This window comes from Erithacus rubecula (assembly GCF_903797595.1).
Source record: "Erithacus rubecula genome assembly, chromosome: 5".
Lineage (NCBI taxonomy): Eukaryota > Metazoa > Chordata > Aves > Passeriformes > Muscicapidae > Erithacus > Erithacus rubecula.
In genome coordinates this window covers 50,036,768-50,048,066 of record NC_136687.1, presented here as the reverse complement: position 1 = coordinate 50,048,066, position 11,299 = coordinate 50,036,768, and the positions used below count along the sequence as shown (strand labels likewise).

The 11,299-nt window shown below is 45.6% G+C and overlaps 1 protein-coding gene across 10 annotated transcripts in view; it reads left to right on the top strand.

Moving 5' to 3' along the window:
* The first annotated feature begins 633 nt into the window (after positions 1-633).
* Positions 634-11,299, top strand: part of PDLIM5 (PDZ and LIM domain 5) — a 124,995-nt gene continuing 114,329 nt past the window's right edge. For 2 of the 10 annotated variants that reach the window (XM_079306938.1, XM_079306939.1), the window contains exons 1-2: positions 1,839-2,245; positions 5,024-5,159. In XM_079306938.1, the coding sequence (XP_079163064.1) occupies positions 5,064-5,159 (96 nt within the window). In that variant the 5' untranslated portion in view covers positions 1,839-2,245; positions 5,024-5,063. The other 8 variants (XM_079306937.1, XM_079306933.1, XM_079306940.1 and 5 more) reach the window with 8 other exon arrangements.

Sequence of the window (11,299 nt, the reverse complement as noted above, 5' to 3'; positions counted from 1 at the left end):
AGGGGAAAAATGCAAGCTCTGTCTAAAACCCAGTAGTGGTAGGAAGAACAGGCAGGCCACAGTTCTATCTGCTGCCGAGGTTTCTTGCTCAACTTACTATCTCTAATTTTGCCATTCATCTCTAATGAAAAGGTTTTTCTCAAAGAGGAGAATATTTGAAAAGTGACCAAGAATGGAGCGATCTCGAGCTAATGGGCTGCCTCTATTTCTGTGCTCTGTCTCCCGGAGGCAAAGGAAAACAGATTCATTTGTTACAAGCTGATCACGCCACAGTGAAGTGATGATGGACTTAGAGATGAGACTGCCAGCTTGGAGCTGGGAGTGGCACTGGCCTTGCTGCAATGGGTGGGTACGGTGCAGATTGCATGCAGGCTTGCCAGGGCTGAAACCTGCTGCAACACCAGGTAGCAAAAGTCTCTCTGCACATTCTTCTTCATGCATGATGAATTACTGTCTTGAGATGCTGCATGTGCAGGCTGCTTCTCCAACAGGAAAAGCTGAAGGCTTTGGGAGAACTGAAATGGAAAAGGATGTTTTTCACTAACATGGCAAAGTGCAAAATCAAGCAAGACCACAGGCTGTGTGCTCTGGCAAGCTGAGAGCAGATTGCTACCCAAGCATGCAGCACAGGGACATGCTGACACTGGAGATACCATGTGAGTCACACTGGGTAGTGGGGTCCTGGAGCTTTTTCTACTCTAATAAATAAAACAGCTTGAGAGTGACCTACAGCCCTTGTGACACAATGACAAATCTTTGTGTTGGGTAATTTTTACCTCCGTGAATTAAAATCATGTGAGAGCCTGTTTGTGTAAGAGGGATTTTTAGTTTTGCCTGATTGGAGACACTTAATAGGAAACGAGCAGACTAAGGAAGGAAGATTTCTGAAACAGTGGTTTGGCTACAGTAGTGGGGGGTTTAGATGCTTTTCTTTTTTGGGATGCTGTTTGAGGTTGTCCTAGTTATGGCAAGTGAGAAGACACACAGCTCAGTGGGACACTTGTTAAAATATCCTTGTTAAGATTCACAGAGCCAAGGCTCAGAGGACTGGACAGACCTTGGTTTCATGCACACCCAGGCACCTAGGGCACAGGTCTTCCAAGCCATCATCAGCTCCAGCCTAAGGGCACTGCAGGGTCAAAAGCAGGCTCAAGGCTGTGCAGGTGACAATAAAAGCAAGGGACAGTGCTCTGGGGCCAGAGGGGTGAGGCAGGGCTGTCCTTTATGAGGACTGTGTGTTGTGTTGGATGGTGACAAATAAGAATTTAACTACTTCTGCATTGCTCCACAGTAAATCCATCCTTGAGGAAGGTACTGAAATCCTTTGAATTGTACTGATAATGGCACTATTAACTAGATGCACCTTTCTTTCACAGCCATTTTTATTTGTAATGGCTTCTTGTGGCATGTGAAGCCTGGCAGGACCCTCAAGCCTGGCCGAGCTGTGAGGTGCAGCTGAACGTGCCTCGGAAGCGCCGCTGTTCCATCCTGGCCCTGTTTGCCCGTCCCGAGGCAGCGGCTGGTGCTGCGGGCCCGGCAGGGCTCTCCCAGCCAGCCCGCCCCTGCATTCCCAGCAGCATTCCCAGCTGGACAGCCTCCGTGCTAAGGAACTGCAACAATCTGGTCAAGCGGCACCGTAGGACCTGGTTCGTTTCATGCACCCACTCCTACAGCGGAGCTGTGCCAGACACCTTGATTTCTGGCGGATCCCTTCCAGTTTCGGAGCTGAACTCACGCAGGGCTACTCTATACCTGTTTGTTCTTGCGCCAGCTTTCTGTTAGCTCCAGCAGCTCTTCCCCACTTTGATGTCCTCAGGGGGCGAGTACATCCCTGTCACTCCTCACGCTACTCCACATTAAATCAACCAAACTCCCTCTTTTCCGTAGGGTCTCCTGCTCCGGCCCATCCCTGCCCGGCATCGCAGCCGCTTCCCTCAGGGCGGGCACACGGGGAGCGGCCCCTTCACAGGTGCGCTGCTCGTAAATCAAAGCGGGGTGAAAGCGAGCGCACGCCTGTTAAAAACAAAACAAAACAAAACGAACCGAACAACACGGCAAACCTGGGCACCGCGCGGGCTCTCCGCAGCCCCGTCCCGCGGCGGCCGGGCAGGGCAGGGCCGGGCCGGGCCGGGCCAGGGGAGGAGCGGCGGCAGACGGAAGTGAAAACAAGAGCGGGGGGCCGGAGCTGCCGCCTCGCAGACGCGCCGCGGTGTCCTCGCCTCTCCGCGCTGTGCCGCGCCGCAGGGTGAGTGCCGCGGCGGAAAGCGAGCGGGAAAAAACAGGGGGGCAGCTGGGCAGAAAGTCAGTAGGCTGGGCGCGGTTTGTAAAGCTAGTCGGTGCTTATTTGCTCTTCATTTTAAGTTCTGTGAGTGGGGTGCGCAGCTCGTTGCGGGGTGCGGCGGGGCGCGGCCCGGCCCCGGGGCAGCGCAGCTCCTCGGGGAGAGAGCCCGGGCTGCGGGGCACCTGCGGGGCTCCTCAGCCCAGCGCTGCCCTGCCCGTAGGGCTGCTCGGGCACGGGGCTCCGCTGCGCTCCGCTCCCGGGCTTTGGGCGCCGCTGGAGCGGCTGGGGCTGTGCGAGCGCCTGGAGCCCAGACCGAGCGGGAGGGTCGGGTTCCGCAGCCCGTGGGGCTCCTCGGCCCCGGGAGGTGACAGGGGAGGGTGCTGGGTGTTCGGGGATTTGCGCTGGAGGAGGCACGGCCGCCCCGGGCAGCAAGGCCCCGCTGCCGGCGGCTCCGTGCCCCGTTCCCCGTGCCCGGCCGGTGTTCCTGCCCGGCGTTTGAAATTCCCCCTTCCAGGCGCACGCCCACCGAGCGTTTCATCGCCTAAAGGAAAGTTGCACAATTTCACCCTTAGCTGGTTTGTTTGCACAAATGCTCCCCGCGTGAAGCGAGGTTGGTGGTTTGCGGTGTTTTTCTTTTAGCTGTTGCCCTGGCACATTTTAAGAAATTTGTTCAATAAATCTTGGAACGGGTCCTCTTTGTTTGCCGTTCCTTCCTGGTGTATCTGTTGGGCTAGAGATGCAGATATACCAGAATTAAGGGGCTGAGAAAGGAAAGATGAGTGATGCTGAGCGGGATGCACGGTATTTCAGCGTGCAGTTTCTTCCCTCGTATTTCTAGAGGCATTTTTCTTTTGCCACAAATGAAAAAGAATGATGTCAATTCCTAATACAATTCATTATTTTTCCTGGCTTTGTAATTGTAACTAACTGATGCTCATTTAAAAAAAAAAAAAAGCTACACTTTTTTCACTAAAACTAAGCTAGGTGCTTTAGCTTCAATTGCCAGGTAAAACTTTCTCACCTGTGTGAAACAACTGCACTGTGTGCTGGTCACTAGATGTGTCTTGCTTTTCTGCAGTCTCATAATTTACAGTGACCTGTCACTGCAGTGGATTTCATTTAGCGGCAGTGAAAAGAAAGTGTGTCTTTATGCAGAAAGAAATCTGTGACTAATTCAGATCTCTTTTTAAAAAACCTCTGTGCACAGGGCAATTAAACAGTTTAGTTCTTGCTTTAGCGGTGAGCAAGCCTCCTAAGAATCCTAGCTCAAACTTGGCGGGGACTTTTCTTCCTCTTTAGCCACAGGAGAGCTCAGTCTTGCGTGTTTCCCCTTCTGTGCATTGGTGCTTGTTGAGGTTTTTAAGGGTGGGTTGAGACAGCGCCTGGGGTCAGAGCTGCCCCTTTGCTGGATGCCAAGTGGGTTGGGAATGGCCCAGTTACCCAGGCACCTCCAAATTCTCCCATCAAGCTCCAAATTCTGCTTCCTAATATATATTGTATATTTATCTTGTGCTGCCTAATGCCAGTAGCCCTGCTCTGGTTACCTCAGTGGCTGTTGGTGTGAATAAAGTTCACTGTTTGATTTGGAAAAAAGTGTTACAGTGGATGTCGGGAGGTGAACCCGAAAACGTGCATTGTGGATCGCCCTCTTGGGGTGTGACATCCTTGCATCGGTGGGGGCTGTGCCACAGCCCTGCTGTCATGCTCCTTGTGGGTGGCTGCGTTTGAAATAATCCACTGTATCTGAGAAACTAACGTGGCCCCCCTGCCGTGTACGAGCAGCTAAAACCGGGCTTTTCGGAGTTTGTTGGGGTTTGCAGCCGCCTGCTGCTGCTTGGCTGAAGGTCCACCTTAAATGTCCCTATATGAGTATGGAATCTGGCTGTGCCCCGGTGTAGTCTTACACCAGCCCGCCCTCGTGTGCTCCTGCCGGGCTTCAACTTTACAAAAATAGACGGCATCCACTACCTAAGATGTCATTGTAACATTACTTATCTGAGGTGGAACTGAAGCCCTTATCTTTGACGCTGAACAGCACTTAAATATCTCAGTTGCCTTTTAAAGGTAATTTGTTGGCCACATTTGTGGAGAGGGAGATGCTTGGGTTTTGCTTCCTCAGCATTGAATTGTGACTGTGGATATTTTGCTTTAGTTCACAGCTTTCATTTGGAGGGTTGGTTTTAATGCCTATCTTGTCTTAGTGGCATTGTTCTGCCACTATGAAGCTATGCTATAAAAATTAAAAAGTCACAAGGGTTTTATTCTCTTCTGATGAACTGCAAAGTTGTGATGCTTTGACATTATTGTGTTTAGAAATAAGCTTTGAGCTGATGACATGGCAGCATATGATATTAATTTTGTTGGAAATGAATGTGCCAGTAGTGCTAATGTCTTCCATACTTCGGTTAAGGGATGCTATCAATTCATGCTTGTCTCAATATTGACTTTTTTAAGCTGAGCTTGAATGCTGGAGGGTTTTACTCCCCCCTGCCCCACACAGTGTTTTGTTAGTGAAAAGCAGTTGTCAAACATTTTGGCAGCAGCAGTTTTCTGTTTCTTCCTAGGCTATGGAAGGAAACAACGTATGAGGAATAAAAGCACAAGTCATGACAGACCTGGTGTGGAGTTTTTGGCTGTTTTGGGGGGAGGGGAATGCAGCCAAAGAAAGAGGGCTTTCAAAATTGCAGACAGTGCCTTTTGTTTTTATCATCTTTAAATTAAAACTCTAATCCTCTTCTGCAGGCATCAGTTCTTTGGATTTGGTCCTTGAATACTAAACATCATGAGCAACTACAGCGTGTCTTTGGTCGGGCCGGCTCCCTGGGGTTTCAGGCTTCAAGGGGGCAAGGATTTCAATGTGCCTCTGTCTATCTCTCGAGTAAGTGCATTTGCTTCTTTTCCTGCATGTATCTCTTATGCTGTGGCCAGCCCACAACCTTCAGACAAAGCCATTAATTGTAGATACTGGGGCTCAACTTGCCCTGTGGCATGGGGGACTGTTGGAGGTAAGGGAGGGATAGAGAGGGGAAAATAAATCTTTATTGTATGAAGGCTCCATGAAAATTAGCTTAGGAAGGATGTGTTCATTTGAAATGGTTGTTTTATCTGCATTTGTTTATTCAAATAACAAAAGAAATTACCCTCAAATTCCCTTCCCCGCTCCCATCCAGAAAACAGAGATGCAGAGGTTGGAGGCTGACAGGAAACAAGCAATTTACTTTGCTGGGCTGAGCCTGTGCATTTCAAATGAGAAGCAGTGGGGAAAAGTCACTGTGTTACCTTGTTTATTCAGCAGCTCTTAGCTGCTTGAGGATCTTGTGGTGTCTGTTATTGCAAATCCCACTATTTGTAATAAAAAGGTACTTAAATGACAGTAGTTGTAAATCGCAGTTCATCAATATGTGCTTGAGTGAATGTGGCAGTTTCTCATGAGTGTTGTGTAGTGTATGTGCTCTGAAGGATTTGAGGAACTAAGTCAAAACAAATATGATCTTTGTACCCAGCACTGTCTAGCTAGTTTCCTACTTTAAAACTGTGTTTTCAGGGGAGGCTTGTCTTTCAGTGTGGGCTGAGTTTCAGAGCCTTTTCCAGATGGCTGAAGCACTTTGCACATAAAATATAGGGACAAACTTTGCAGTATTGAATTCTGAGTATCACTGGAAATCTCTGGGTGAAGGGTCTGGCTTTTGATGGCTCTGTACCCTGACATCTTTAAATCTGATTAGCCATGTGGAATCACTTATGTACAAATGGCCTCTCCTCTGTCAATAGCACTCCTCTCCCTCCTGCATTTTCATGGAATTTAGTGACAAAGATGAATTATTTTTTACACCTGTTGGGATGGCAGAATTGATACTGCCCTGGGAGATAGAGCAGGTTTCTATTTGGGTTTATGCATCATGGAGATATTTTTAGCTAATCTTAACTAGTATTTCAAACCCTTCCAGTTCATTTAGTCTTGGCTTATCTTATCCACTGGTAGATTATGCTGGTGAAATTAAAGTATAGTTTGACTCTGAAATATTCTTTTTATATGGCTAAAATAGACTAGAGAGCTGTAGAAATGCCTGTGTACCGATTAGGACATTAGTTATTATCTGAGACAAGAAGGGATTGAAAAGCAGTTTGTTCCTGGATTTTAGGGACTTTAAAGCTGAGCTGTAATTCAGTTTCTTGTTCAGTCGCTGGTTACTTGTACACTAATGAGAAATTTGATCTGGGGATGTGGGTGGCACTGTACTTATTTGATGGTACAAAGGCTTTTATGACAAGGATTTACAAAGGCACAGGAGCTTGCCCTGCATAGGATCCTTGTGCGTGATACTGACGAGCAGTTCTTACTGCTTACAGGCAGTAAGCCATGTGAAACAACCAGCTTCAGAAAAGGGTAATATTTTTTTTTCTGTTATCCTGGAGATCTAGAGTGCAGTCCTGCTTAAGCAGGCTTCCCATCTAAAAGAGGAAACATATGTTGGAATTAGCCTAGACTACAGCTTTATTGCAGAAATCAAATGCGCTGTCATGCGGAGTAGCCTGGGGGAATTGGCCTAAAGAGGTACCTATAAAAGCCTCAGTTATGGGATTCCCTAATGGCAGTTGTCAGTGCCCACAAGAGTAGAACATAATGAAAGGCAGGGGGACTGGTGTGGTTTTGGAGCTTTAATTTGTGCATGGGCGGGGAAGCACGATCTCTGTTTCACCTCAGGACCGCTCCTCAGCTGCGTTGTATCTTTCTGCTTGCAGTTAACAGTATGCAAGTGTTAAATTGCCTGGTGCCTTTTTTTTTTTTTTTTTTAATCCCCCCCCTCCTTTGCATCAAAGAAAAAAAGAAAGCTTAGTTCTGGTATGCCAATCCATCTTTGGCCTGATAGTTTTTACTGGAAGAATTCAACACCCATGTTCCTGGTATGCTAGAACGGCATGTACGATTCACCCCCCCAAGCCCTTCTTTTCCTGATGTAGCATAAATTCCTTCCTGTATCTGAAGGCTGCTAATTAAATTATTTTAGCAAAACAGTAATGAGACAGCATAATTGTGTTCCTTGGCAAGGAGGACTCTTTGGTTTTGTTTTTTTTTTTTTAGTTTGTCCTCTAGATGCTGAAGATGAATGCTGGGCTGCTGAGGGCTAATTTCCTGCTTTAGTTTAAACTCCTTGAAATTAAGTTTAAATAAAGTGTAGTTTATGAAACACAGAGAATACACTGGTTTCTAAAGCCGTTTATCTGAAAAGTTAATCTCTTCACTGATGATTTGAACAAATTAAGAACTCAAAGTTTCTGGAAGAAAGTTTCTAGTAAATCACTTGAGTTTGTACAGGATACAGTTAAAATGGGCATGTTCCTTGTTGCCTCTGTAGGGTAAAATGAGCCTGTTTTATGCCCATCAGCTGAAATTCTTATGGTCAGCTATGGTTAACATTAATGCAGGGGTAGCATTTGATTTTTCCTAAATTAGTATATTGCAGACTAGTCAGAACTTCACAACCAATAGCAACAGTTATTGCAGGGTTATATCAGTCACTTTATATAGCTGAGTGCTGTAAAGTTGTGTGTTTAATTATACGGCTGTACACATTTAATGGCAAGTAATAAATGTGATGTTGGGGTTGCTGTGATGTGATGGTTATTACATATATCAGTGTAGGCATGTACCATATGTCCATGTAGTTACGTATGCATACATGTACATTGACTATATATAATGTCCATACAGCACAAACACATACAGAACTTGTTAAATGAACTTGTATCTGGCTGGACTTAGCTGGGTGGCTTTTCCCAGTCCTCCTCCCTGCCTGGTGGAGGCACTGTCTGAGCCCTGCAGAGTGCCATTGCACAGGTCAGGAATTTAGCCCTGGGAAGCTGATGCGGGACGGGAGCAGTGGTGGGAGTGTGATGGGTGGTATGGTTCCCATGAAGCAAGGTCTGTGGGAAGGAAGCTGCTCTGGAAGTAATAAGGGATAAAGGGTGGGTTGAGGTTTATTAACAGCCAAGTGTTAAAGTGACTCAGGCTGCCACATGTAAGTGTACTGTAGGGCTTCCAGGTAGTTAATTCTGAGGTGGCATTTGTGTAACAAGAGACTGCAAGCTGTGAGCACTTAGCCTGCAGTGAAGAATACAGAAATTACTAGAGCCCAGGTGTGCAAACTTGGATTATTCTGAGTTACTGTTCTTACTGTTTCCTCATGGTGGTTTATGTTAGTTAAAGAAGCAACTGTTGTCCTTCTTTTTTCAAGACCTATACTATGATGCAAACACTTAAAAGAAAGGTAAAGCTAGAGGAGATGAGAACAGGATTTTTTTGCACGAGAGTTTCATTCTCATTCAATAGAAGGAGCAAATGCAGTTTTGGAAATAAAGTAGTCCAATATATTGCTAGGTAGGATTAATGAAGTGGCTCTCAGAAATGCTAAATTCTATATGAACAGAATTTGAGGTTAATCATATCTACAACATCACCTATGTTATTTAGGTGCAACACAGTAGCTTTTAAAATTTTCCATTCTTCTTTAGACTTTGAATTAACATTGTATTTGGTTTACTTTCTGGGGAGTTGGTTAGTTCCCCATGCTTCATTAACAAAACCAGAATAATCTCAGCAAGCATGACTAATGTTAGAACTGTCAAAATTGCTGTCCTCTGCAGATTGAAATAAATGGTGTTTGGTGTTGGTGATGTATTCATTATGTTGGGATGACCTGTGAGAGGTTTGGATACTTGTTCCAAAAGTGTGCTTGACATGTAACAATTTTGACAAAACTTTTACAAAGCTTATCAAAATTTTTGTGATGTAGTCTCTAAAAGGTGCTTTTCTCTGTTTTATGGCAGTATTTGCTACTGGAAAAAAGGAACTACTCAATCAAAAAAGCTATAGTTTCAAGAATAATGTAGTCTATAGGTAATATATATCCTCCTACCTAATGCAAATACATCACATGTTTTCCTGTATTTAAAAGTTACTTTTTTTGTTGAATACTGGTGATAAGTTTAGCTGTTGTCCTTCAGAAGATGTCTTGCTATTTGTTTTTCTGTTGTGTAGGAATTAAGTGGAATACAATCATGTTGCAATGCTTGACCTGACTGACAGCTCTGTTTTTCTACTGCAGCTTCTTTCAGCATGTTTCCCACACTGCCAGCTTCTTTCTGCTTCACTGATCACTTTTCTTCTTCAAAATACCCAAAACAAACAAACACCGCTCCCTCCTCAGAAAAAAACGCTTGGTTTTGCAGTTTTTTCATTTTTCAGTATTTCAGCTGTTGCAAGGTCTGTGTTGAAGTTGCAAGCTTATAGTTGATGGAAGACTCATGATAATAAGTCTGTTGGCAAAAAGTGCACTGAAGGAGTAGGTGGAAGAGCAGCCCACCTTGGGATGAAGTAGGGAATGCAAGTACAGAATGTCAGCTGCTCAGTACTTGTCCCACATGAACATCCAGATGTTCTTTATGCTGATATTGGGGAGTCATTAACATGTGTGAAAATAGTGAGAAGACAATGAGGGAAAATGTTTTGAGTTGACTTGGAGTGTCAGCTTTGCCTGACTAGAGTCTGGTTGAGTCTCTTGCCCTTGTGCTTGTGTGAATTATTTCATTTAGATGTATGTGTCATTTCCAGTAAAATCAAGTTTTGTGTAAGTAGGAAATAAGTTATTTTAATGGAGGGCTGCGGAAATTGTCTTTCAAGCAGGTGTGTGAAGAGGAGACAAGCATTAGCCTGGCCAATGATAGTTGTGTCAGTAACTTTATGCTTCATCCTGGAAGCTGTTGAGAGCTCTTAACAAAACCCTAACTGGCAGCTGCTGGCATTGCTGTACTGGGTTGATTTGTTCCTGAGTTGTGATGGTTGCACAAAATGCAGATGAATTCTCCTCTTCAGCTGATGTGGATTGGGAACTGGCCAAATGGCAGAGCTCAGGGCTATGATCAATGGCACAAGAGTATAATTAGAGACCTGCAGCCAGTGCTGTTCCCCAGGAGTCAATCCTGCGTCCAGTCCTGTTAAACTTATTCATCTGTGACCTGGGTGAAGGGATAGAGTGTCCCCTCATCAAGTTTGGTGATGGTAGAAATCTGGGAAGAGTGGCTGACACACCAGTAGGCTGTGCTGCCATTCGGTGAGATCTGTCAGGCTGGAGAGCTGGGCAGAGAGGAACATATCAAAGTTCAGCAGAACACAAGTAGAAGGTCCTGCACTTGGGGAAGAACAACCCTGTGCACAAGCACAGGCTGGGGACTGATCTGCTGGAGAGCAGTGCTGCCAAGAAGGATCTGGAGGTCCTGGAGGATAACAAACTCCATGAACCAGTAGCGTGTCTTGATGGCCAAGAATACCAGCGGTAGCCTGGGGTGTGTTAGGAAAAGGAATGTGATTCTGCTCCTGTACTGAGATATGGTGAGGCTACATCTGGAGTGCTGTGTCCAGTTCTGGGCTCCTCAGTACAAGGAAGACAAGAAAATGTTGGAGGGTTCACACAAAGGGCTGTGAAGATGAGTAGGGGACTGGAGCATCTCTTTTTTTGAGGAATGTCCAAGAGAGTTGAACCTGGGAAAGGTATAGTCTGTGCCCAGGAAAAGGGACAACAGACACAAACTGAAGCACAGGAAGCTTCATCTAAATATGAGGAAAACCATCTTTTTTTCAAAGGATGACAGAGCTGATAAGATGGGCTCCTTCTCTGGAAATACTCTAAACCCACCTGGATGCTATCCTGTGGTAGCTGTCATAAATTAGCCAGCTTTAGCAGCAGGGTTGAACCAGATGCTCTCCAGACATCCCTTCTAATCCCAACCTTTCTGTAATTCTGTCACTTCCTGGCACAGGTCATTGATGCTGTCAGACATCACAGCATGTACCTGCTGATGCTGCTCCTGGGGCACCAAATGCTGTATTTTACAGGAGCTAGCGGTGCTTATGAAATGAATGGGATTTGCCAAGATACCAAGCAAGAAGTGTTATTCTGTTCTGTTTAATGTTGTTTACAAGATGTGGTTTACTGTAAAGTATACTGAGAATGACAGATG